Source organism: Nycticebus coucang, chromosome X (assembly GCF_027406575.1).
Source record: "Nycticebus coucang isolate mNycCou1 chromosome X, mNycCou1.pri, whole genome shotgun sequence".
NCBI classification, from domain to species: domain Eukaryota; kingdom Metazoa; phylum Chordata; class Mammalia; order Primates; family Lorisidae; genus Nycticebus; species Nycticebus coucang.
Genome location: NC_069804.1, coordinates 76,580,050 through 76,606,439, shown reverse-complemented (window position 1 = coordinate 76,606,439; position 26,390 = coordinate 76,580,050). Strand labels below are relative to the sequence as shown.

Below are 26,390 nucleotides of genomic sequence, written 5' to 3'. Positions count from 1 at the left end.
GAGCACTTGTAAAGCAGTTGGGAAAGATCCAGCTGAAAGCAAGAACCTGGTTGTCCTTTAGCCACATCATTTCTATTAATCCCATTTTAGGGTTAAGGAAAATAAGGCTCAGGAAGGCCTACGATTACATAACTAGTAAGCAGCCGAACCCAAACCAGAGGCTGCATGTCCTGACTCTCAGACAAATGGAGCCAGGGAGAGGTGCTGGCAGAGAGCCATTTGGGAGATGGGATTAATAAAGCCACCAATAGAAGCTCAAAAGACAACTGTATGTTCTAAACAATCCATCTAGAATGGTTGTTCTCAACTGGAGGTGATTTTGTCCCCCATGGAACATTTTGTAATGTCTAGAGACATTTTGGTGGTCACAATTTAGGGTGGGGGTGTGCTATTGGCACCTGGTGCATAGAGACCAGGGATGCTGCTATAGGTCCCCTCACCTCTAGCAATGCACAGGTTGAGAAACCCTGCTCTGGAAGCTCCAGGGGTCAGGTAGCCTATCAGCATCTCTACCCTTTCTATAGATACAAATATCCTCACTGTTTTTACTATTTTTTGACTTCTATAATTTGTATACATTGTGAGATGCTCAAACAATGAAGAAGTGTTTAAACTAAGTATTAAGTGAAAGTTACACCTCATACCTCAGTGAGAACTCCCCAGAGCTTATCATTGTTGCTATAACTTTCAGTGAAGGGGTTGCACTCCACAAGTGGAAAACTACTTATTTTGTCCCTTGTGTTTCTTTTAAACCCTGTGACTTATTTCTCCTCTGCTTCTAGGATGAAATCTCCCAAACAGCCAGAACTTTTTCAGATACTTTCAGAAATTAAAAAAAAAAAAATCCTCCAATTGCCTTCAGGATTAATGTGTCCAGTCTAATGAAACAGACAAACCCCCAAACTTCACTAAAAGTGGAAGCTTTGCTCTTATCCTCTGCTAGGGCCTGTCAGGCTGCAGAAGCCAGATGTGTATGGTCAATGCCTTAACTCTTTTCTGTCCCTACTGGTTGCAGAGTAAGCCACTGCACAAAGGCATCATAATTTATTAAGTCAATTCCCTGCTGATGTGTATTGAGGTTGTTTCTAGTTTTTTTTTTTAATTTTTTTTACCTTTATAAACAATGTTGTGCTGTCCTTATACCTATGTCTATCTGTACACACTTTTAAATTATTTCTTTAGGATAAATTCCTGGACATCAATATGTTATAATATGCATATTTTAAATAGTGACTTCCAGATTGTTTTCCAGACTAACTATATCAGTTTATGTTCCCACCAGCAGAGTATGAAGGGCCCATTAAGGGTTCTCTGTCTCAACACAGGGCCTGACATGTGCTAGTAGGGCTAGGCTGGCATGAACTACTGAATGAATGGGTGTTGAGAGAGTTAGGGGGACTTCCTGAAACCCACGAGGAAACCACAGCCTCTTTCTTCCAAACTTGCTCCTCCCTCTTGATGCCCTCACAGTCATCTTGTATTCCTGACCCTCCCTAACCCCTGGCACATACATGGATTCTAGGTCCTGAGTTGCTCCTGAATCCATCATCTCCTCTCCTCTCATGACCAATGCTGGCTGGAATTCAGGCCCCATCATCTCTTGCCTAGAAGAGTTCCTTGTGAGTCTCCTCACCTCCAGTTTTGCCACTTCTGATCCATTCTTGACACCTCCAGGGCAAAGGTTCTAAAATTCCAGTGTGGTCCCCTCATTTCCTTCTCCCCTCCAGAGGCTGGCTCCACAGGACACACTATGATCTCTCATCAGTGGCTCTCACACAATGCCGCCCACCTGTGAGCACAGCAGGCTTCAGCCCCTGTCCACTCGGTTCTCTCTGGGAGAATGGATGCCCTCCTCTTCTTTTTCTGACCAGGAATGGACATTTGTTGGTTTATGATGTCCATAGCATTCATTCCTCTCCTTTCCTCAAACTCCTGTTTCATTTAAGTAAATTGCTTTTGTCTCACTGAGGGTAAGTTTGGTGAAACAATAAATCGATGTGTGCCTTCACTATAGAAGCTAAAGGGATATTACCTTCCTCTCCCCAGCCCAGTCTAGCCAAGAGGCAGACATAGGACCAAGCTTGGTCACCAGACATTCTCTTTGGACTTTGAAACTGGATTAAGCCAGATAAGAATAAAGGGAACAGACTTCATGCATTTCAGCAGCAGCATCCTGATCAAACCATTCCTGCTTTCTAGGCCTTCCTAACCCCTCTCCCAAAGCTGCTTTTGCTTATGACTAATTCCATATCTGTTTTTTTTTAGCCTTTCCCTTGATTCAAATTCCTTTCTCTCCTAAGTTAGTCAGAGATTATTTCTCTTGCTTACAACCAATGATTTCCGATAGAAATCCCAGCAAAACTGTTCCTTCCTCCATGAAGCCTTCCCTGGTTCTGCACTTGCATACTTCTCTGTACCTCCCCATAGTATCCTCTACAAGGTGCAGACTATGTTGAGGGTTTTTCTGTCCCTTCCACTAGGGTAGCAACTCATACTGGTCCTGTCTTCATGAGCTCTGGGCTCACTAGCTCACCCTTAGTCTAGAGCCAAACATTTAAGGCAACAACATTTAAACACTAAACCAGGTGTCCTCAAACTTTTTAAACAGGGGGCCAATTCACTGTCCCTCAGACCATTGGAGGGCTGGACTATAGTTTAAAAAAAAAACAAAACTATGAACAAATTACTATGCACACTGCACAGATCTTATTTTGAAGTAAAAAAACAAAACGGGAACAAATACAATCACACTGCCTCATGTGGCCTGTGGGTCGCAGTTTGAGGACCCCTGCACTAAACTAATGCACTGGTAGTTCGGCTTTCTCCCCCTTTAGGGGCTTCAATGACTTAGACTCTATCACAATACAAAAGTGATGCCAGCACCTGCCTCCCTTGTGAGTCTGGCTGGGAATAACATGTGATGGTTTCTTTTTGAGACCCTCCTCTGTCTGTGCCATGGAAGATGAGGGACAGGGTGGGATGCAGAGAGGTGGCTGCTGGAGCAGCACAGTAAAATATAGTGGTGAGTGGGCTTAACAGGGTTGCAGTGGGAAGGGAGAGACAGGGGCCCCGATGGCGAGATTGCGCACTGAGCATTAGAATTGAATAGGAAACTTGATTGTGTCTGGGAACTCTCAAAGCCAAATCTAGCCATTTGAGATGGCTTCTTTCAGAAGGAGGTGGTGAGGGAGTGTGTGAGTGAATGTGTGTGTGTGTGTGTGTGTGTGTGTGTGTGTGTGTGGTTGAGGGGAGGTGGGGGAGTGTAGGGGATAGTGTCACACCATCTCTAGCATCCCCCTCCTGCCAATAGCCATGACCATGCAGCCTTCCTTGTCTGTTTTATAAAGAGCTTCCCCAGGTAGCAGGGAAGAGAGGAGAAGGGGGGCTGGCCACCCACACCACTCAGCAGAGGTGAGCTGAGGAACACAGAGTCCTCAAGTTCTCCCCTCCCCCCAGCCACTACAGGCTGCCAGGTGCCTTGTTTGTGATGAAAGCTTTTAAAAACCTATGTGTATGGATGGTCATGCATTCATTTTTGATCATTTAACTAATACTCACTGAGCCTGGAGCCATGCAATGGTGAGCAAAGCCAGCCATAGACCCTGCTCTCAAGAAGCTCCAGAGCTGGCAGGGGGAGAAGATGCGTAATCAGGCAATTAGGAACCAGTGTGAGCGGGAGGTAAGCACTGGTTGCTATGGGAACACAAGGAGAGGCCACAGCTGCTGCTCCTCGCTGAAGAGCAGTGGCAAGTAAAAAAGGAGGCACCAAGCACGCAGTCCCAGCTCAGCACCACCCAGCTGACTGGTCCATCACCTCTCTGCCCCTCTATTCTGCACCTAAGAAATGAGGAGGAGGAGTGTGATCCAAGGACCTAGTGAGGTGTTGTATGTCTCTGCCTGGCCCCCAGTAGATCTACAGTACATGGGAGCTGCTAGAAATTTTGTTTCCAGGAAATATTTGTTGGTTGAAATTTTCTGGGGTTACTGGAAACCAGGGGTAGAGGTGTGAATGACATAAACAAGGCCTCTTCTCTCAGGGAGTTGACAGTAATTGGGGAAGGGATGTAGACACAAACATCGTAAGGGGGTATAAGCAATTGTTATTGTGATCAGTATCAGGACACTAGGAGAGTGGTTCAGAGTAGGAGCTGGCCTAGGCTAGGAACTGGAAAGTCTTCCTGGAAGAAGAAAGAAGAATCAGAAAGAAGAATTAGCCAGCAAAGAGGTGGGGAAACTCTGTTCCTAGTATGGTTCCTAGTATGGTGAGCATCATATGTGAAGGTGCTAAAGCAAGAGAGAGTCTGGTAGGTTCTAGGCAAGGAAGGTAGGTTATGGGGGGAGAAAGGGGAGGCTGGAAAGATGGGGCTGGGCACCAATACACTCAATCCTTTAGGAGTGTCCAACCTGTGGCCCCAAAGGGCTATCCACAATCTGATTTTGTGAGGACTTTTGTGCTTATCTTGGTGTCAAATGTCATGAAAAGTATGCACCAGCCTTATTTTTACTAATCAGCTTTCATTAGTGTTTGTGTATTTAACGTGTGGTCTAAGACAACTCATATTCTTTCAATATGTGTCAGAGGAAAAATAAAGGTTGACCACCCCTGCTTAGGCCATGGGTAAGGAGTTCATACTGGATCCTAGAAGGACCCCAGTGATATCCCCCCCATATTACTCTGACTCTTACAGCACATCAGAACAACTGCCAATTACTTGAGGCACAGCAAGCTTAAGAGGCTTGACTCAGAGCAGGCTTGTAGAAGATTCTGGAATATAAGAGCTGTCAGACCTCTTAGAGAACATTTAAGTTCAAACGCTCACTGTGAAGATGAGAACACTGAGGCCCAATAAGGAAAAAGACTTGTTCAGGGGGCCATAGTAAGCAACACTATCAGGCCTGGAACTACAGGTCCATTTAAGAAGTTATCCAGTGCTTCATGACTCTGCAGAAGTCTGAAGGTGGCCTTTTTCTTGGGGGTGCCATTTTCTCTCTCAGGGCAAACAGCAGAGTGTTTCCAGCTCTTTCTTGCCTTCTTGTCCATCCCCTTGTGCTCCTCTTTTCCAAAAAGGCCTGTTTCCCATTAACCACAGTTTCCCACTTACTTGTCCTCCACCCTGTATTGGGATGGGACAGCAAGAGGCAGGGCTTGGATCCCAGGCAGGCCCAACAGAGCTATTCCCATGCCAGCAATTAATGTGTCTTCCAAGCTTAGCCTAGCTCCTGCCATTGCCACTCCCCCAGTCATGTTTTATGGACAAAGCTCTCCCTGCTGACATGGCTACTGCACATCCATGCCTAGGCATATCCCACCACATACACACTGGCAGAGCTGACATGGTCACAGCTATCATCTAATACAACCTCTCCATTGCTCAGATGGGAATGGCGAGGCCCAGGGGCAGCCTAGAGTCCTTGCCCATGAACTAACTTTGTTCTGGTCACTGACTATGCTGATCCCTTGCCCCAACCATCTCCCTAGCACCATCATATGACTCCCTTATCTCCCTGTTGACAGAAGCACAGAGGCATTGAGTGGAGAGAGGAGACCCTACAGAAGGAGAGGGACCAGCACTGTCTGAGAGGCTGCAGGGGTTGGGGTGAGGGGAGCCTGACTCCCTGCCTTTCTGACCTGGCCCATGTCTTACCCAGCAGCCCTCTCACTCTTCACAGTGCAGGCCAGGAGCCCAGCCCTAGATCAAGGAAGCTGCTCTAGGCTTCCACCAGAGAATTCCCTACCTATAGGATCTACCTTTTAAGCAGGAACTGAGGCCCCCATATTTCTCTTGCCTTAAGCCTAGAAGTAGCTGGCTTTGAAGTCAACTTTCCTGGGCCAAAGTCCTGCTCTGCCACCTCTAGCTGAGTACTCTTGGACAAAAACTTGAAGACCCCCTGGGCCTCAGCTTCCGCCTCTGAACATAAGAATCACAACCTCACAGGCTTGCTATGGATATTAAATAAGGGAACTATGTACTAAGTTCCTACCTGGCATATAATAGATGTTTGACAAATGTTAGTCCCCTCACACACCTGGGTTGCCCCTCCAACACACACCCAGCAAGACCTGCCTAATTCCTTCCAGAGAACCTTGGGGTAAGGCTGGGATCAGATCTTGCCAATAGCTTCCTGGCTGTGGGAGAAGAAGAGTAGGGATCTGTGGCCCACAGTAGAAGTCCTAATACCTAAAACTCAGCAGGAGGCACACAGTGGAAAGCCAAGCCAGGAGAAAAGATTAAGGGAGGGTGATTGGAGAGAAGGAGGTGGAGGCAAGTGGCTTCAGGGGCTGTGGGAAGTCAGGACAGTGAGGAGAGGGGCTGGCCAGCCACCATGGGGGTCCATCAGGCTGGTCAAGGCAGTGCCTGAAGGTTCAGAGGAAGCCTCTAGGCCACAGGCCATCCAGTCCTCTCAACGGGGCATCTCCTCTGAGCTTATCCTGGGGGCACAGGATCTATGCCTCGTGGGTACTATCTAAGGTTCCAGCAGGGGATTCAGGCCAGCCCCATTCAGCTCCAGGTATCCGGCTTCCTCACATCCTTACATTCTGCATCCACAAACTAAAACCCGCAGTCCCAACCAGGTTCCCTTTTGATCTATTATTATTCCCTGTACTCGGACATCCCCAAAATATTTCTGACTTAGACTTTACAACATTTTCTTCAACAAGGAATCCCCCCATCTCCACAATTCATCAGCATTAGTTGCCATAAGGAGGCCTTAACTTTGGGTCCCAGGCTATGGGTGAATTTGGCTGAAATGTATCCACTGGCTCCCCTTGCAGCCAGGAATACCTTCTAAAGAGATGTTAAGCAGGGGTCAGTGAAGTCTGGGGCTGGAAATGGCCCTCAGTTTTCCGCTCGGGTGAGGACTGAGTGTGTGGCCTAGACCAAAGTTAAATTTGTAGCTGGGATCAGAGCTTGGTTTGTGATCAGGTTCAGGGTTCAATTTGTGACCAGAATTCATAAATTTCTTTTGGTTGCAAGCAACAGATGTCAACTATGGCTAACTTGGGCAAAAAATAGCACTGTATTTTCAAGATACTGGGCTTGTTTTCAGAACTAATTGATATGAACATTACTTGGCTCCAATCCTCTCAATCTTTTTGTGTCCCCTTTTAAGTTTCCAATCCTTATGAGAGGAATCTCTGCCCAGGATAAGCCAAGTTAGCCAGAGTGCAGGGCCACACATTGCTGAGGAAGCAGGAACTCTCCAGCCTTTTGGGAAAATCAGGAACCATTTATTAAGATTAAAAGCACTCCTACTTCTGGGATCTCATCTCATAGGAATGAAAGCCCTAGTACCTAAGGACCTATATTGACAAAGTTGTTGTCTTAGTCCATTTTTTTGGTGCTTAACAGAATACCACAGACTGGGTAATTTACAAAGAACAGAATTTTTTTGGCTCATGATTCTGGAGGCTGGAAAGTCTAAGAGCATGGTATCTGATTAGGGTCAACCCATGGCAGAAGGTGGAAGTGAGCATGCAAAATAGAGCAAGAAGGGGCCAAACTCCATCCTTTTATCAGAAACTAATTCTCTGTATAACTAATCCATTCCTGAAATAACTAATCAATTTGTTAGGGTGGACCCCTTTTGTCCTAATCACCCCTTAAAGCCCCCACATCCCAATACTATTACATTAGCAATTAAATTTCAACATGAATTTTGAAGAGGTCATTCAAACTATGGTAGATATGTATTGCAGCACTAGTTGTAGTTTTTAAATAGTCCTAAAAAATCATAATTACCAAATAACAGATTAATAGTTTAATAGATTATGGCACATCCACACCTGATGTGCAAAGCAGTTGTGTGTGTATGTGTGTATATATAATATAGGACTACATGTACATGTCTATATCTGGTTATAAAAGTATGAAAAAATGCGGAATAATGAATAGTAGGTCATTGATACAGGTTGTGGGGGACACTGATGTAGGTGGGGAGGGAGGCAAATAAAATAGAAGAAAAAGACCATAATTTTTAAAAGCATGCACATAGAATTTCTTTTATAACCATACTAAAATTACATAGATTTTTTTTTATTAAATCATAGCTGTGTACATTAATGCAATCATGAGATACCATGCACTGGTTTTATATACAATTTGAAATATTTTCATCACACTGGTTAACATAGCCTTCCTGGCATTTTCTTAGTTATTGTGGTTAAGACATTTATATTCTACATTTAGTGAGTTTCGCATGTACCCTTGTAAGATGCACCCTAGGTGTGGTCCCACCCATTACACTCCCTCCACCCATCCTCCCCCCTCTCCTCCCCTCCCTTTCTCCTTTCCCCTTTCCCCATATTCTTAGGCTATAATTGGGTTATAGCTTTCATGTGAAAGCTATAAATCAGTTTCATAGTAGGGCTGAGTACATTGGATACTTTTTCTTCCATTCTTGAGATACTTTGCTAAGAAGAGAATATGTTCCAGCTCCATCCATGTAAATGTGAGAGAGGTAAAGTCTCCATCTTTCTTCAAGGCTTCATAATATTCCATGGTGTACATATACCAGAATTTATTAATCCATTCGTGGGTCGATGAGTGCTTGGGCTTCTTCCATGATTTAACAATTCTGAATTGGGCTGAAATAAACATTATGGTACAAATATCTTTGTTATAATGTGATTTTTGGTCTTCTGGATATATACCTAGTAGAGGAATTGTAAGATAGAATGGCAGGTCTATTTTTAGATCTGTAAGTGTTCGCCAAACATCTTTCCAAAAGGAACGTATTAGTTTGCATTCCCACCAGCAGTGTAGAAGTGTTCCCTTTTCTCCACATCCACACCAACATCTATTGTTTTGGAACTTTGTGATATGGGCTAATCTTACTGGAGTTAGATGATATCTCAAAGTAGTTTGATTTGCATTTCTCTGATGATTAAGGATGATGAGCTTTTTTTCATATGTCTGTAGGCTGTGCGCCTGTCTTCTACATAGATATTTTTGTGTAATAAAAATATATTATCTTAAAAATATTTTAAAGAGGTGAGTAAAAACATGCCAGAAAAAAATCTTATCAAAAGAAAACTGAGTAATGGTATTACTGACAAAATTGACATTTTTTTTTAATATAGAGTCTCACTCTGTTTCCCAGGTTGTAGGGCAGTTGTATGCCAGCTCATTGCAGTCTTGAACTCCTGGGCTTAAATGATCCTCTCACCTCAGTCTCTCAAGTAACTGGGACAATAGGCATGCACCACCATTCCATATGTATTTTAAAATTTATTTTATTTTATTTTTACAGATGAGGCCTTACTATGTTATATAGGCTAGTCTCAAACTCCTGACCTCAAGCCATCTTCCTGCCTCAGCCTCCCAAAGTGCTGAGATACAGTCATGAGCCACAGAGCCCAGCCAAATTGACTTTTATACCAAAAGTCTTACTAAAGGTGAGTCATTTCTTAGTGTTCAAATAAACCATTATATGGAAAAATAGAACCATCTTGAACCTACATATCCCCTATGTGTTTTTAAAACATGCATGCTATTGTAATGTCATACCCTTTTACAACCTGGCTTTGTTTTTTAATTTAATATTGTTTTCCATTTTCATCTCATCTGATGCATATAGATTTAGACTTTGCATCTCACTTGTGCCATAGTAAGTATTCTACTGTAACAATTATTCAGTCTCCTTTGTTTGTTTTGAAACAAGGTCTCTCTCTGTCCCCTACATGAGTGCAGTGGTGCAGTCTCAGCTCACTGCAACCTCCAACTCTCAGGCTCAAGCAATCTTCCTGCCTCAGCCTTCCAAGTAGCCAAGACAATAGGCACACATCACTATGCCCACCTAATTTTTTTTATTTTATTTTTTATTTTTTTATTTTTATTTTTTTTTTTGTAGAGACAGAGTCTCACTTTATGGCCCTTGGTAGAGTGCCGTGGCCTCACACAGCTCACAGCAACCTCCAACTCCGGGGCTTAAGCGATTCTCCTGCCTCAGCCTCCCGAGCAGCTGGGACCACAGGCGCCTGCCACAACGCCCGGCTATTTTTTTTTTTTTTTTGGTTGCAGTTTGGCCGGGGCCGGGTTTGAACCCGCCACCCTCGGCATATGGGGCCGGCGCCTTACTGACTGAGCCACAGGCGCCGCCCTTTATTTTTTATTTTTTGTAGGTACAGGGTCTTGCTATGTTGCTCACGCTGTCTGTCCCCTTTGGATAAATATTTAGGCTTGTCCTAGTCTTTTCTTATTAAAAACAATGCTATAATAAATATAATAGCACATATTTAATTTCAATCATATGAAAATCTATCTGTAAGTAAATTCCTAGAAGTAGACTCTTTGGATGAAAAGGGATATGGATTTCATAGATATTGCCAACTTGCCTACTTGGAGAGTGCCTATGGTTACCCACCTTCAAGAACATAGTGAATTATCATACTGTCTCATATTAGTCAGTCTGATGGGTGAAGTGGTATCCCATTTATTTTATTTTTATCAGTGACTTTAAACATCTTCTCATGTGTTTAAGTGCCATTTGTATTTTCTTTCTAATAAACTGTGTATTGATATCCTATGCTCATTTTAAAAATTGGTGTGTTGGACTTTTATTCATGTATAGGAGTTCTTCATCTATTTGGGAAATTAGCCCTTTGCCTGTGAAATTAGCAGCAAATATTTTCAATACATTTTCATTTGTCTTTTACTTAGAATTGTTTATCTTTTTCTGCCAGAAGATTTTATTTTTATATAGTTGAAACTTTTCTTTTTTTTGGTCCTGTGTATTTTGTCAAACTTAAAAAACGTCTTCTACTTCAGGATTATATTAATTAATTAATTAATTTTTTTGAGACAAAGTCTCAAGCTGTCACCCTGGGTAGAGTGCCGTGGCGTCACAACTCACAGCAACCTCAAACTCTTGGGCTTAAGCGGTTCTCCTGCCTCAGCCTCCTAAGTAGCTGGGACTATAGGCGCCTGCCACAACACCCAGCTTTTTTTGTTGTTGTTGTAGTTGTCATTGTTGTTTTAGCTAGCTCAGGCTGGGTTTGAACCCACCAGCCTTGGTGTATGTGGCTGACGCCCTACCCACTGAGCTATGGGCACCACCCTAATTAATTAATTTTTGTTTTTATCTATTTATTTATTTAGACACAGTCTTATTGTCACCCTGGGTAGAGTGTCGTGGTGTCATAGCTCACAGCAACCTCAAACCCTTGGGCTGAAGTGATTCTCTTGCCCTAGCCTACCCGGTAGCTGGGACTATAGGTGTGTGCCACTACATCTGGCTAGTTTTTCTATTTTTAGTAGAAACAGGGTCTCACTCTTGTTCAGGCTGGTCTTGAATTCCTGAGCTCAGGCCATCTACCCACTTCAGTCTCCCAGAATGCTAGGATTATAGGCATGAAACACTGCCCCTGGCCCACTCCAAGATTATAAAAGGACATTCTCCCTTGGTTTATTTTAAGTACTTTATAATTTCATATTTACATTTAAAGAAAACATCACCTAGAAGAAGATATTTGCAATTATAAAAAATATAACTGACATCTGGTATTCAGAATATATAAATAATTCCTAGAAATCAATAATAAGAAAAGCAATCCCATAGAAAAATGGCCAAAAGATATGAACAAGCAATTCAGAGAAGAATAAATCTAAGTGGCCAACAGATATGAAAAGATGCTTAACTTCTCTAGTAATTTAGGGAAAAGCAAAGGTAAGCAACAGTCTTCCATACTCATCAAATTGGCAACAATTTTAAAGGCTGAATGTGTCAAGAGTGGTAAGGATGTGGGGAAACACTGAAATAAATAAATTTCAGGTGGAAATGTAAATTGTTACAACCACTTTGGAAAGCAGATTGGCAATGTCTATTAAAGTTGTAATGCTCCTAATTCCTCCTGCCTCCATGACCTCCACCTCCTGAAATTCATGTCCTTGTGTAATTCCCACTCCTTGAGTGTGGGCTAGACCTAGTAACTCACATTTAATAAATAAAATATGGCAAAAGTGTTAGGATGTTACTTCTGCGATGTGCCTTGCAAGAAATATTAAAACAGGTTCTTCAGAGAAAAGTGAAATGATATAAATTAAGAACTTGGATCTAATTAAAGAAAGGAAGTGCATTCAAAAAGGAATAAATGAAGGTATTTTATTACTTTGTTTTTTATTATTCTCAACTGATCTGACAACAGTTTGTTCAAAAAAATAACAACAATCTATTGGATCATTATACTTATCATTAAGTAAAATGAATGCCAGAAATGCTTATAATATTTCTGTTATAAGGTGCTGAAGAAAGGAATTGGGAACATTCTGTTTTAAGGTCCCTACACTATTTGTGATGTAATATAGTGTCATTTAAAAGTAGACTTGGATTAGTTGTAAATGTATATTGCAACCTCTAGGGCAAAAAGTAAAAATATGAAGTATAGTGGCTTACACCTATGATCTCAGTGACTTAGGAAGCTGAGGCAAGAGGATCGCTTTAGCCCAAGGAGTTTGAGGCTGCAGTGAGCTATGATCATGCCACCACTCTACTCCAGCCTGGATGACACAGTGAGATCCTGTCTCTAAAAAAAAAAAGTATAATTGATATGCTAGGAGAGGAGAGAAAATGGAGTCCTTTGAAATGCTTAATTGAAATTAGAGAAGACAGAAAAAGAATAGAAGAAAAAAGAAACAAAGAAAAATTACAAGTATGGTAGCTATTAATCCAACTACACCAATAATCACATTGAAAGTGAATTGTCTAAATGTATTGATTAAAAGAGGAGACTATCAGAATAGATTAAAAAACAAGACCCAGCTATATGTTGTCTATATTTAAATTTACTTTAACTATTAAGACACAGATAAATTAAAAGTAAAGGGATGCAGAAAGATATACTATGCTAACACTAATTAAGAGAAAGTTGGAGTAGCTATGTTAATTTCAGACACAGCAGATTTCAGAACAAGGAAAAATATTGGAGATAAATAGGAGCATGATGTAATAATAAAAGGGGTACGTTCTCCAAGAAGACATAACAATCCTTAATGTGTCTGTGCCTAACAATGGACAATATTTTGGCAATTTTGTCAAAATATTATACATGAGGCAAAAACTAATAGGACTGCAAGGAAAAATAGATGAATCCACTATTCTAAGTTGGAAAGTTTAACCTTCGTCTATCAGTAATTGACAAACCCAGCAGGCAGAAAATCAATAAAGATATAGTTCAATTTCATGGCACCATCAATCAACTGGATCTAATTGACATTTATAGACTACTTCATCCAACAACAGCTGAATACACATTCTTTTCAAGCTCACATGGAACATTCACCAAGATAGACTGCATTCCGGGCCATGAAATACACCTTCACAAATGTGAAATAATAGACATCATACAAAGTGTGTTCTCAGACCATAATGGAATTTAATTAGGAATCAATAACAGATTAGTAATAGCTATAAAATCATATAGCATTTGGAGACTAAACAATACACCTCTAAATAATACTTGAGTCAAAGAAAAAGTCTCAAGATAAATTGAAAAATATTGTGAGATAAATTAAAATGAAAATATGACTTTACCAAAATTTGTGGGAAAATTGTAGCATTGAGTGCATATATTAGAAAATAAGAGGGCGGTGCCTGTAGCTCAGTGAGTAGGGCGCCAGCCACATATACCCAGGCTGGCCGGTTTGAACCTGGCCAGGGCCAGCTAAAAACGACAATGACAACTGCCACAACAACAAAAAAATAGCTGGGCATTTCTGTCGGGCGCTTATAATCCCAGCTACTTTGGAGGCTGAGGCAAGAGAATTGCATAAACCCAAGAGTTTGAGGTTGCTGTGAGTTGTAACGCCATGGCATTCTCGACAGCTTGAGACTAAAAAAAAAAAAAAAAGAAAAGAAAAGAAATATAAGAAAAGTCTTAAATTAATCATCAAAACTTTCTCCATAGGAAACTAAAAAAAAAGAAGAGCAAATTAAATCCATAGTAAGTGGAAGAAAATATAATAAAAATTCGAGCAGAAATTGATGCAATTGTGAAAAAACAATAGTAGAGAAAAAGCAATGAAACAAAAAGCTGATTTTGGGGCACCTGGGTGCGGTGGCTCATACCTGTAATTCTAGCACTCTGAGAGGCCAAGGCAGGAGGGTTGCTTGAGCTGGGGAGTTCAAGACCAGCTGTGTGTCTACTAAAAGTAGAAAGCTTAGCAGGTGTTGTGATGGGTGGCTATAGTCCCAGCTACTTGGGAGGCTGAGGCAAGAGAATCTCTTGGGCCCAAGAGTTTAAAGTTGCTGTGAGCTATGATGACATCATGGCACTCCACCCAGGGTGACAGAGTAAGAGGAAAGAGAGAGAGAGAGGAAGAGAGAGAAAGGAAAGAAGGGAAGGAAGGAAGGAAGGAAGGAAAGAAGGAAGGAAGGAAGGAAAGAAGGAAGGAAGGAAGGAAGGAAGGAAGGAAGGAAGGAAGGAAGGAAGGAAGGAAGGAAGCCATTTTTTCAAAAAAGATCAACAAGACTGATAAGCCCCTAGCCAGGCTGACCAAGTAAAAAAAGAGGATAAACAAAATTATTATAGATAGGTCCACATGACAAGGAATCAAAGCCTGAAAGAAACCACATGAGTTAGCTTGGAAGTGGATCTTCTTTGGCCTGCCAACGGCTGAGTAAAAGACCTTGCAAGTGGACCTACCCCCCATAATTAAACCTTCAAATAAGACAACAAACCAAGATGAGAGCTTAAATGCAACTTTATGACAGACCTTGAGCCATAGAAACTGTGATATAATAAATGTTTGTTTTTATTTTTTACATTTTGTGGCAATTTATTATGCAGTTACAGGTAACAACTACATACCCTTTGACCAAGAAATTCCACTTCAATGTACCAACACTCAAGTGATTTTTCCAATCCCTTTCATGTTAAAGCTTATATTTAAAATGCTAATATTTGCACCAGTTCACTAGAATAAACAGACAGTGTGTTCTTGGCCAGAGGCAACACTCCCCAGGAGCAGTAGCTCAGTAAAGCTAGGGCCATCTTCCTAGAGGACTAAGGGGATCAATGTATCAGAACACCTATAACTCGGCTGAGAAGCTCTACCCTGAAGAAACTGTTCCATTAGGATTTTCATTGAATCCTCGCTTATAATTGCACAAAATGGAAACAATCCAAGTCTATCAGTAGGGAAAGAGATAAATAAATTGGATAATTCATGCAACACAAGTCCATATAATAATATGTTATAGTAATATCATGTTGGGTAATAATACAATAATATTCAGCAGTTAAAATTCGTGACATATGTATCCAAATTAATAAATTTCCCCCCAAATAATAGTGAGTAAAAATTTATTGTGAAAGAATATATGTATTTGTTATTGTGAATTGGTTACAGATATGTGTGCGTACGTGTGTGTATATACACAAACAAACATGGACAACAAGGAAAACACATCAACTTCCAAATGGGGCTTACCTTGAGGAAAGAAGTCAGGTGAATGGAATAGTGTGAGGACTTTAACTACTATTTTGTTTCAAAAACAGAAGGATCTGAGGCTCTGGAGAAAATAAAATTTACTCAATCTGTGTGACAGGTGCATCAGAATGTGTATTTTATACTCTACTTTTCTGTATGTTTGAAATATTTTAAAATATTTTTAATGAATATGCATCCTTTTTGAGTATAAAATACATATACATTAGGCTTAGTAATGGTGGTGTTTGATTTCTCTAAATCCTCATTTATTTTGCAGTCTATTTGATTTATCCACACCACAGCAGTTAAGTCTCCCACTGTAATTTCAGATTTCCTGCTCTCTCTTTATATTTCTAACAGTAATTGGTTTATATATTTTGAAACGACATTACTTGGCACATAAATTTTTGTGACTGGCAGATCTTTCTCAGTGAATAAAACAACCTGTTCTCTTTAATGCTTTTTACTTTGAGTTCTTGATTTTTATGATATTAATATTGCTACAAGTCTTTCTCTTACTTGCCTTTTTTCTTTCTTTCCTTCCCTCCCTTTCTTCTGTTTTTTTTTTTTCAGGTAATATTTTGCTGGCATATATTTTCCATTCCTATTTCTGCTTTAGGTGAAATATATAAACAACATATAAATGGGCTTTTAAAAACAAAATGCTCAAAAATAAGTTTGCTTTTTAATAGCACATATTAACTCATAATACATACTGATACATTAAGATTTATTCCTATTTGTTTTTTTATAACCTTTTTTTCTTGCTTTCCACCTCCATTTCTTTCCCTTTGTCACATTGAGTTTTTCTTTGTTCTATATATTGTTACTTTAATAGTTTGAAAGTTACACATCCTATTTCTATTCTGATACTCCCTAAAATATTTTGTTCTATTATGCATATTATTTCCAGTAAGAGAGAAAATTTGCTACTGTTGTAAATATAGGAACTCTCTACATTGTCCGTAAATATTATAACTCAATTATGAAGTGCAATTTCAAGAGTTCAGAGTTCAGTAAAATTGTATAAATCCAAAAGGGATAACTAATATTTTTTAACTGCAGTTCAATGAATGGAATGTGGACCTGTGTTGTGTTCGTAATCTTTTGGATAAAGAAGTTTGATTTTGATTAACAGCAACAAATTCAACTATAGATAGCTGCAATTTGCTTCAACCACCAGGTTAAAAAAAAATTAAGCTTACTGTAACCCTGTATGTGTATATGTATGTACATATATATATATATATATATCTTCACATTTTGACATTTCCAGTACAAACATGACATGCAGCATAGGATGTGATATAGTAATATAATTACTCTCATACTGGAAGTAATCAAAAGGAATTTTCATATTTCATTTTATTAGGGAAAAAAACAGGAATGTGGCTAAATGTTTAACATTTGTTAAAACTGGCTGTTTGTTATATTTTTTCGCTGTTTTTCTGTATCCTTGACGATTTCATCATTTAAATCAGTGGTTCTCAACCTTCCTAATGCGGCGACCTTTTAATACAGTTCCTCATGTTGTGGTGACCCCCAACCAAGTAGCAACGAAAATAATTTTATGGTTGGAGGTCACCACAACATGAGAAACTGCATTAAAGGGTCGCGGTATTAGGAAAGTTGAGAACCACTGATTTAAAATGAAATAATGCTTTCAGGCCCACCATCATTTGTGGAGACTAGCTGCCGCCCCCGCCACATCAAGGGGGCGGGGACAACTGACGCCGCAATCACTTCCGCCGCTGCAGTCGCCGCCTGCTCGGCTGCTGTCTGGCTGGGGAGGAGCTGGAGACCCGGGAGCAGTGGCTCTGGCGGTCGTGACGGTCGTGGCGGTCGTGGCGGTCGTGGCGGTCGGAAGTCTACAGCTCAGCTGCTCTGAAGAACGTGCTACTGTCTGGATTGGTGAGTAAAAGGCTGTTTCGGTTCATCCGGGTGCTGGCGGTGGGGAGAGTGGCGGGGCATGGGGCGAGTGGCCTGGCAAGGGGGCTAGAATTTGGGAGGGGTGGATTTCCACCAACTGCTTTTCATATTCGCCCCTCGGGAAGGGTGGGGCGGACGCGGGATCGGACTGCAAAGTGAGGCCGATGTTCTCCCTCTGTTTGGGGGCTGCATCATCCGTTGTCGAGCCCTTTTCCTGTGGTGGCCTCCACTCGAGTGGCTTTAATCGCTGTTTGGCAGTGGAGTGTTGGTCGCGGCCCTTTCCCACTCCTCCCTGCCTCTCCTCCCCTCTCTTTCTCCTTCCTCGGCCCCTTTGCGGAGCACGCGTGGCCTTTCTTCCCCCATTTTGCTTCGTTTTGCCAAAGGGTAAATGGAGAAGATTTTTAGGTAAAAATATTGGTCCTGGGGAAAGGATTGTTGTCAGGAAAAAAAAAAAAAAAGATTCTCGGGAGGGGGGGCGGGAATCTAGACCCACGCATGCCCTTTTCTTTCTTTTTCCCACTCCACTGCCACATCGGTTTGGGTCTACCATTTGAACTGATAAAATTTTACCATCTCTTATTATGACATTGCGCCCTCCCACCCCTGTGTGATGTGTGCACGCACGCGCGCACACAGAAGCCTTCGGTCACAGCCCCCCTGCCCCTCACTCCTCCCGGTTCCAGTGCATCCCCTCCCCCGCACGTGTGCAGACACAGGCACGCACACCCCCTCAGACCCTCCAATGCCTTCCCCTGACACACAGGCCTTGTATCCTTCGATGCCTTCCCCTACCCGCCCCGCCTACCACACGCACACCTCCTAGACCGACCCCCTCTTTTTCCTTACCGTGCGCGCGCGCGCACACACACACACCTCCCTCCCTCTGGGACTGCCCTCCTTCTCTCTGCCTGCCACATACACATAAGGAAGGACATCCTTCTCTTTCTGGGATAGGCATACGTAGGCACCCACACATGCCTGTCCACACACTCTTCTCAGTGCTCTCCGCTCCTGCTCTCTGCCGCATATGTCAGAGACAGTCCTCCTTTGCTGGTCCATGCAGTGCTTACACTCACACACTTACATCAACCCCTGCTCTGGGGACACCACCCCCTCCCTGTTTGTCACATTCACACATTCTGGCTTTCTTCGACTGCCACCTCTGTTCTATTTTCCACAACACAGGTACTTCCCTCTCCAGTACCGACCCCACCCCACATTGGTGCCTGCTGCATTTGCTCTTACTGACATTTCTCCATTATTTATTGCCTACCATTTTGATTAACACACATACAAGCTCTTAGACACTCCTCTCCATTGCTACCATACCTTGTGATAAACACGGGCATCCCTCCATAGTTCCAGCTGCCACATGTACAACTATAACACACATTCCATTTCTCTTTTACTTACACCCACTCCTCTCCTCCAAAGCCACCCCACCCATGACTATCATTTTCATAGTCTCATTCAGAGTGAGTCCCATTCTAACAGTTATACGCCTTCCTCCTACGAACATGGACATGCTTCCATTGCAGTATTGATGGTCCCCTTCCATCTGTCCCTCTCCTGACAGACACATAGGCACTCATGCACACACAGTGATCTATATTTTCCACTCTATTCCAATTTGTATTTCTCCTATATGTCTGCAGGGCTCAGAAAAATGCAGATACCCCCCTAAAGAGCCCACAATAGTCTTTCCTTTTCCCACATTAGCACAATTCACAGTACTTCACTCATCTTCCAAGTGTCTAGTCACCCTCAGCTTCTGTCAGATTCTCCCCTACATCAGGCTTTCCTGCAAAACCAGTCTTGTAATCATGTTGCCAACGTTAAAAATGTGTTCCAGGTCCACACCTGACAGTCACTGGAATGCTACTCCTGGCCTTAGAAGAAAGTGAAACTAATTTTAAAGGCCCTTTTTCTTTATGTTACCTGCCTGCTGAAGTGAAAATAAACCTCCCTGTTATTTTATTCTGAACTGATTTGACTTTCCCATCTCAAAAACGTGTGCAGGGAGCAGGAGCCTTTTCACCCAAGCCCCAGCTGTATTAGAAACCCTCCTAAGTCAGAGCAATGGGTCAGGAATCTAGCAAGCCTGTATGGCCAAAACCAGCAGGAGGGTATCAATCCAATACAGGCAGGAGGTATGGAAGAAGGCATGCTTATGTCAGTTTCAGGCCATCCACAAGCCAGCAGGAAAGGATTGCCAGCCAGAGAAAGACGACCTCCGAAGTCCCAATGCACAGATCAGCCCCCAGTCAAAACGCCAAGAGGAGCCGCTCGCCATTCTCTACCACTCGTCGTAGTTGGGACAACAGTGAAAGCTCGGGAACCAGCCTGAATGTTGATAATGAGGACTATTCCAGGTATCCACCAAGGGAATACAGGGCTTCAGGTAGCAGAAGAGGAATGACCTATGGACATACTGACTCTTATGGGCCAGATGATAGTGAGGAGGAGGGGGCTGGGCCTGTTGAGCGACCTCCAGTGAGAGGGAAAACTGGCAAGTTTAAAGATGATAAGCTGTATGATCCAGAGAAAGGGGCAAGGTCTTTGGCTGGGGCATCTCCACAGTTCGCGAGTTTTAGCTGTGATGTGAGGGAGGAGCTTGACAAGTTAGATCCAGCCCCTGTAGCAAGATGCTCTGGTAGCAGAGCTGAGTTCCTACAGCACAATAGTGTGGCCTCACAGTCATCCTCTGCTGAAGGCAAGGTGGCTACAAATGGTGTCAGCTTAGAGAAGGAGAGACGGGAGCAGAGTTTGCCTGCACATTCCAGCAGGGCTCCTGTGAGTATTTGTGGTGGTGGGGAAAACAACCCAAAGAATGCAGAGGAACCAGTGGTAAGGCCTAAAATTAGAAATCTGACAAGTCCAAACTGTGTAAAACCAAAAATATTTTTTGATACTGATGATGATGATGATATGCCACACAGTACTTCCAGGTGGAGGGATGCCACCAGTGCTGATGAAGGCCACTCAGATGGCCTAGCAAGAAGAGGCAGAGGTGAGAGTTCAAATGGCTACTCTGAGCCCAAGTACCTTGAAGATAAGAGAGAATTGAGAAGCGACCCAGTGAAACCAGAAAAGATGCCAAGACGGCGACGCACCATGGCTGACCCTGACTTCTGGACATACAGTGATGATTACTACAAATACTGTGATGAAGACTCTGACAGTGACAAAGAGTGGATTGCTGCTCTTCGTCGTAAGTATCGAAGTCGAGAGCAAACTCTGTCCTCCAGTGGTGAAAGCTGGGAAACTCTGCCAGGGAAAGAAGAGCGTGAACCTCAGCAAGCTAGGGTGAGTGCTGATGCCAGTGTCACCCCCAGTGCCACTGCCAGCACTAGCACCAGTGCCACTGTCAGTGCTGGTGCCAGTGCTGGCAACAGTGGCAGTAATTATCTTGAAGAAGTTCGTGAACCATCTCTTCAGGAAGAGGAACAGGCATCCCTGGAAGAAGGAGAAATTCCTTGGCTCCAGTACAATGAGAATGAGAGTAGCAGTGAGGGGGATAACGATTCTGGTCACGAGTTGATGCAACCTGGGGTATTCATGCTTGATGGCAACAACAACCTTGAAGATGACTCCAGTGTGAGCGAAGACCTAGAAGTAGATTGGAGCCTCTTTGATGGATTTGCAGATGGGTTAGGAGTGGCTGAAGCCATTTCCTACGTGGATCCTCAGTTCCTCACTTACATGGCACTAGAAGAGCGCCTGGCCCAGGCAATGGAAACGGCCCTTGCGCACTTGGAGTCTCTTGCAGTGGATGTGGAGGTGGCCAATCCTCCAGCAAGCAAGGAGAGCATCGACACTCTTCCTGAAATCCTAGTCACTGAAGATCATGGTGCAGTTGGTCAGGAAATGTGCTGCCCTATCTGTTGCAGTGAATACGTGAAGGGGGAGGTAGCAACTGAGTTGCCATGCCACCACTATTTCCATAAGCCGTGTGTATCCATCTGGCTTCAGAAGTCAGGCACCTGCCCTGTGTGCCGCTGCATGTTCCCTCCCCCACTCTAAAGACCAAGGCTGTTTACTCCTGGTCTGATTATTTTCCCTATCTGAAATCCACAATACTGCAGGAGCCCTCTCAAAATTAACAATGGCAATGAAACCTATTGGCCACTTAGAATAAACCTATTGATTCCTCGTGATGATTTCCAATGTGAAAATGGTTGTGTATGATTGCATTAAAAAATCATTTCAGCTTCTAGAGGTTAGAAAGAAAACTAAACTTTCTAAATGCTATTTGGATTGCAGTAAGAACATACATTTTCTAACCTGAAAATTGAAATAAGTTGCATTTGTTTTCTTCAGTAGAATATGTTGCTGTTAATTGTAATGTCAAGTTTATCTGTTAAACATGTCCAAAAGGCAAAATCATTTTTGTTGCATGTTATGGGCTAATGTTCCTGTAATTGCAGTGCTGTAAAAGCTTATTAAAGTTCTTTTGGTTTTACATGGTATAATGGAATTGTTTGGTTTTGTGTGAATCAGTAGTACTAAGTGACTTTATAACCGATCCCTGTGTTTGCATCAACAGTAGAGTTTTTTGGTGTTCCTGGCAGTATAAAAACTTTAGTTTCACTGGAAATGATGACTCCAACTCCCCAATGACTCCAAAAATGGAGGGTAATCATTTTTTAAACTATTAATAAAGTGTATAATTGTCAAACTACTACTACTAGGGGAAAAGGTCAAGTCAAAAGAGTAGGGAGGAAAGAAACCGTGAAAAAGCATGGTAAAGGTACAGAATAATGGTAGGAATACAATCAAACTGCATGTAGGGATGAATGAGTTAAAATCACCTTTGAGAAAATAGAAACTCTCAGAGGCAATGGGTAAAAAAGTAGTGCTACATGCCAATTTTATAGCTTAACACACTGACACAGATAGGAATAGAAAAATACATAGTATATGTCAGCAAGTGCTACAGGAAAATAGAGGTACCCACCTACACAGAGGAACAGGTTTTAACATTTGGCCATATTTGCTTCAGAGAGAGACAGAGAGAGACACACACACATGCACACACACACAGAGACACACACACACACATACCGCCTGCCTTTCCCTCCCTCCCATCTCACCATTAAATGAAATCTTCAGGCACAAGTAAAGTTCCTCACCCCGTCTTATTTTCCTTCCTTCCACAGAGGTAAGCACTACCTAGAAAATGGTATGTTTACTTCTCATCTATGTCTTTAGAGATACATAGGAATTTACATCTATGTATATGTGAACATGTATGTGTATATATATCCATAACCAATATAGAGTATGTTTTTAAAATGGACATAATTGATAGAATGCATCATTTTGCCACTTGATTTTTTTGAGATTTAGATATATATGGATCTAGTTCATATGTTTTAACTTTAACTGCTGCACAGGAAGTATTTAGTTGTATGAATTACCACAGTTTATTAATCCATTCCCCTCTTGGTGGACATTTAGGTTCTCCCCAATATTTTGTGGCAGTGGGCATACTAAAAAGATGTTTCTTTGTGCACGTGTGGGAATTTCTCTAGGGGTGAGTACATGGAAGTGAAATTTCTGGGTGCTAGGATTTGAGCATCTTCACCCCAACTAGATATTTCTAGATTGCTTTACAAAATGGTTGTACTCATTCATGCTTCCACCAACAGTTTATGACAGCAGTTTTTCCATGCCTCCAATAGTCCAGATATTGTTCAACCTCACTGGTAACCAGTGACATGTGAAGTAACATGCTAATGAAACAGTGTCCATTAGAAAGCAATAGTTTTCTTTTTCATGATAATGTCTAATTTGGACTTAGAAGAGAAGAAATGAGATGACTCCTGCAGTGGTGTACATGTAAACTAGCAGCCTTTGTGGAAAGCAGTTTGGGTAGTAACTAAACCTGTCAATGTGCCAAGTGGCACATGATCCTCAACCCGAACTCAGATACTTTGGTATCCAAATTAATAGTATCCAGCAGTTAAAAGTTGCATGTACTCTACTAAAAATAGAAAAATCAACCAGGTGTTGTGATAGGCCCCTGTAATCCCAACTATTTGGGAGGCTGAGACAGGAGGATCCCTTGAGTTCAGGAGTTTGAGATCAGCCTGAACAAGAATGAGACCTCCGTCTCTACTAAAAATAGAAAAATTAGCTGGGCATGGTGGCAGGCACCTGTAGTCACAGCTACTCAGGAGGCTGAGGCAGGAGGATAGCTTGAACCCAGGAGTTTGAGGTTGCTGTGGAGTAGGCTGATGCCATGGCACTCTAGCTCTAGCCTGGGCAACAGAGGGAGACTCTGTCTTAAAAAAAAAAAAAAGAAGAATTGCATGTACTGATGTGGAAAGGTCTCCAAGACATAATATTAAGTAAAAATAGCATAGTGTAGAGCACTGTGTACAGTCTTTATGTAAAATAAAAACCTTATAAAACCAAACTGTATATGTAAATGCATAAGAATGTCTGGAAGGCTACATGCCTAACAGATGGCAGGGATTTACCTTGGGAAGGGACAGAGGATTGGAATATAACAATGAAGAAGGATGCTTTTGATTTTTACCTGAAATAATGAATTTTCTTGATATTTTTATAGTATCCATGCATTTTCATGAATATTAAAATAAGTAAGAAAAAATAATTTCCTATTTAGAAAAAGAGAGATACTATCATTCTTTTCTCAGTGCACATACAGAAATATGGATAGAAGTCACACTCTTTTTTTTCTGCTGCTGGTCAAGCCGTTGTTTGACTTCATCCCCTGCAGGACATTTTATGTTTCTCCTTGGCCTTCAGCCAGCTCCTCAGCTGGTAGGAACGCTCAAGAGTCTGAGTCTTTGGAGGGCCCTTTTTGGGTGGGGTTGTGGTGGTTTGCCATTAACCTTTGCTGTGATCTGACTGGCACTACACAGGAGGTGTTTTAGGAGCACACTGTTTGCACTGCACATCAGTGACCCTAATTTGCCTTTTAGTCAGAATTAGTCTATCCACAGAAGGGGACACCTACCCAGGACCTAAAGCCCCTTGCTGGTGTTGGAGAAACCTGCCACTGCAGAATCTTGGTGGACTTGAGGTGGACTTTACCAAGGAAGCCCCCAGGGCCTGAAACTTGTGCTGGTGGGACCCTGAGCAACCGGGACTTGGATCTGAAACCTCAGCTAAGCCCATCAGACTACTCATGTCCAGTACTTTAAGTCTGCAGGGAGGAAGTCAGAGGTGCAGGGCTCCTGAATCATTTGTCCCTGTGCTACTGTAGTGGTGATGATGAAGGTGGTACCAGTGGGGGACAGTTGCAGTGGTCTAGGGGGACAGTGGTGTGGCCCCTGTGCTGCTGGTGCTGGTGGCCATTAGAAGGATATGGCAGTGTTCATTGCCATCCTGTTCCCTTGTACCTGCCAGTTTCTGATTCTCTGACCCCTCTGATCATTCCCCAGGCTCTTCTATAGCTTTCCAATAAAACTTTTCTGGTTAAATTAACTAGAGTTGGTTTCTGTTGTTTGTAACTAAGAACCCTAAGTGGCACACTTACCAATACCATAGCCCACTTTTGTGCCTATTTTCCTCATCATATAAGATATCCCATGCAGCCAAGGGTCAGGCTCATTATTGGCACCCATAGCCAGGGGCTTCTAGATATGAAGCAGTTATTTCTGAGAGTAGGTTATTTGACATATTCATCAAAGGTACCAACCACTACACTTTGCTTCTTGGTTTCTGGCCTTGTTTACTGTCTGTGAAATAAATAGCCCCAAATTTTGGTTACTAATTTGGAGCATAAAGCACTACATCTTGAAAGAGCCCACTCTGACTTCCTGAGGTAGTCCCCCTAGCTGGCACTACAGTTGAGGCATCAGAAGGCCATCTACTTTAAGGCACTTTTCTTAGCCCTTTGTTTTAGTGAAATCTTTCCACATACATGCCTAGTGACCTCTGATTGAAATGTGTTTTCAAGCTCTATCTAAATTGTACCTATGCTTTAAAAGTTCACATGCCAGGTCCTGAAAAAAATATTCCCATGTCCCCTAGGTCCTTTACTCCCTGTTTCTCTCATCTCTGTAAGTTCTTCAGGTCAGGAGTCATATCTGAGTCATTTCTACAGTCTTGGTAAGCAGTGATTGGCCCCAAAATGTTCAGCAACAGTTGCAGACAGGGTATATTCCTCTCACAAGGTATGCTCAAGCAGGGACTGTGTTCAAAGAGAACCCAGGAGGAGACATGGGGCCCTGGCCCAACCAGGCTGATTTGACACAACCTTAAACCCATTCCCACTCCCAGCTTCTGGAGGCCCCAGCATCCCTCCTCTACCTCTTCTGCAACACTGGCCTACCCATAATCTCCATCTCATTTTCTGTTTTATCTTGCTGAATCCTCAGTGTTTCAGAGGCTATTCTCTGACCCAACACCTGTGGAGAAGAGGGGTATTTATCTGAAGATGGAGAAATACATGGAAACCGGCCTCAGCACTCCCCTCTTTGGCCCAGGTTGAACCTCTGACAAATACAAAGCAGTTAGGGTACTTGCCAACCTGGCCCTAGCCTTGGATGAGACCTGGCATAGAACAAGCTAGGTTCTGGGACCCCTGGGCCACGCTATCAGCCTGCCTTGGTGTGTGCATGTACAGAAATGAGACTATGCCTAGGCCCATTGCTGCAGGTTTTGCTGACCCCCTCATGCCTCCCATCCTGTTTCCTCCCTGCAGTCCTCACATTGAAGGATTCTTCCACAAGAGCTGGAGACTAGGAGACAGTATCTGCTCATAGAGTCTAAGATATGTGGCTAAAGGAGAGCCTGGGATCAAGACTAAAGGACAGTAGGGACTGGGGTACCAAGTACATGAAGACAAATCTTCAGGGACCCAGAGAACCAAGTTCAAGACTGCTTACCATGTTTGTATTCAGGGAACACATTCCTGTCCACTATGTACTCAAAGCTGGGGACTCACAGCCAGCTAAATTAGTTCAACAAGTACTGATTGAACTACTGCCTATTTATTCTCGACTGGGATCTGCAAGAGAGGAACAGAGCTTAGTCCTTCCCTCAAAAAGCTCATAG

The 26,390-nt window shown here is 42.5% G+C and overlaps 1 protein-coding gene across 3 annotated transcripts; it reads left to right on the top strand.

Moving 5' to 3' along the window:
* The first annotated feature begins 17,169 nt into the window (after nt 1–17,169).
* On the top strand, nt 17,170–21,826 carry PJA1 (praja ring finger ubiquitin ligase 1). Of its 3 annotated transcripts, XM_053580473.1 has the most exons (3): nt 17,170–17,339; nt 19,210–19,729; nt 20,297–21,826. In XM_053580473.1, exons 2-3 carry the CDS (start codon nt 19,437–19,439, stop codon nt 21,378–21,380), a joined length of 1,377 nt encoding a protein of 458 aa, XP_053436448.1. In that variant the 5' UTR covers nt 17,170–17,339; nt 19,210–19,436; the 3' UTR covers nt 21,381–21,826. The 3 variants fall into 3 exon arrangements, with proteins under 3 accessions (XP_053436448.1, XP_053436446.1, XP_053436445.1); XM_053580471.1 differs by having other exon boundaries at nt 19,535–21,826; XM_053580470.1 differs by having other exon boundaries at nt 19,210–21,826.
* Nucleotides 21,827–26,390: the final 4,564 nt, after the last annotated feature.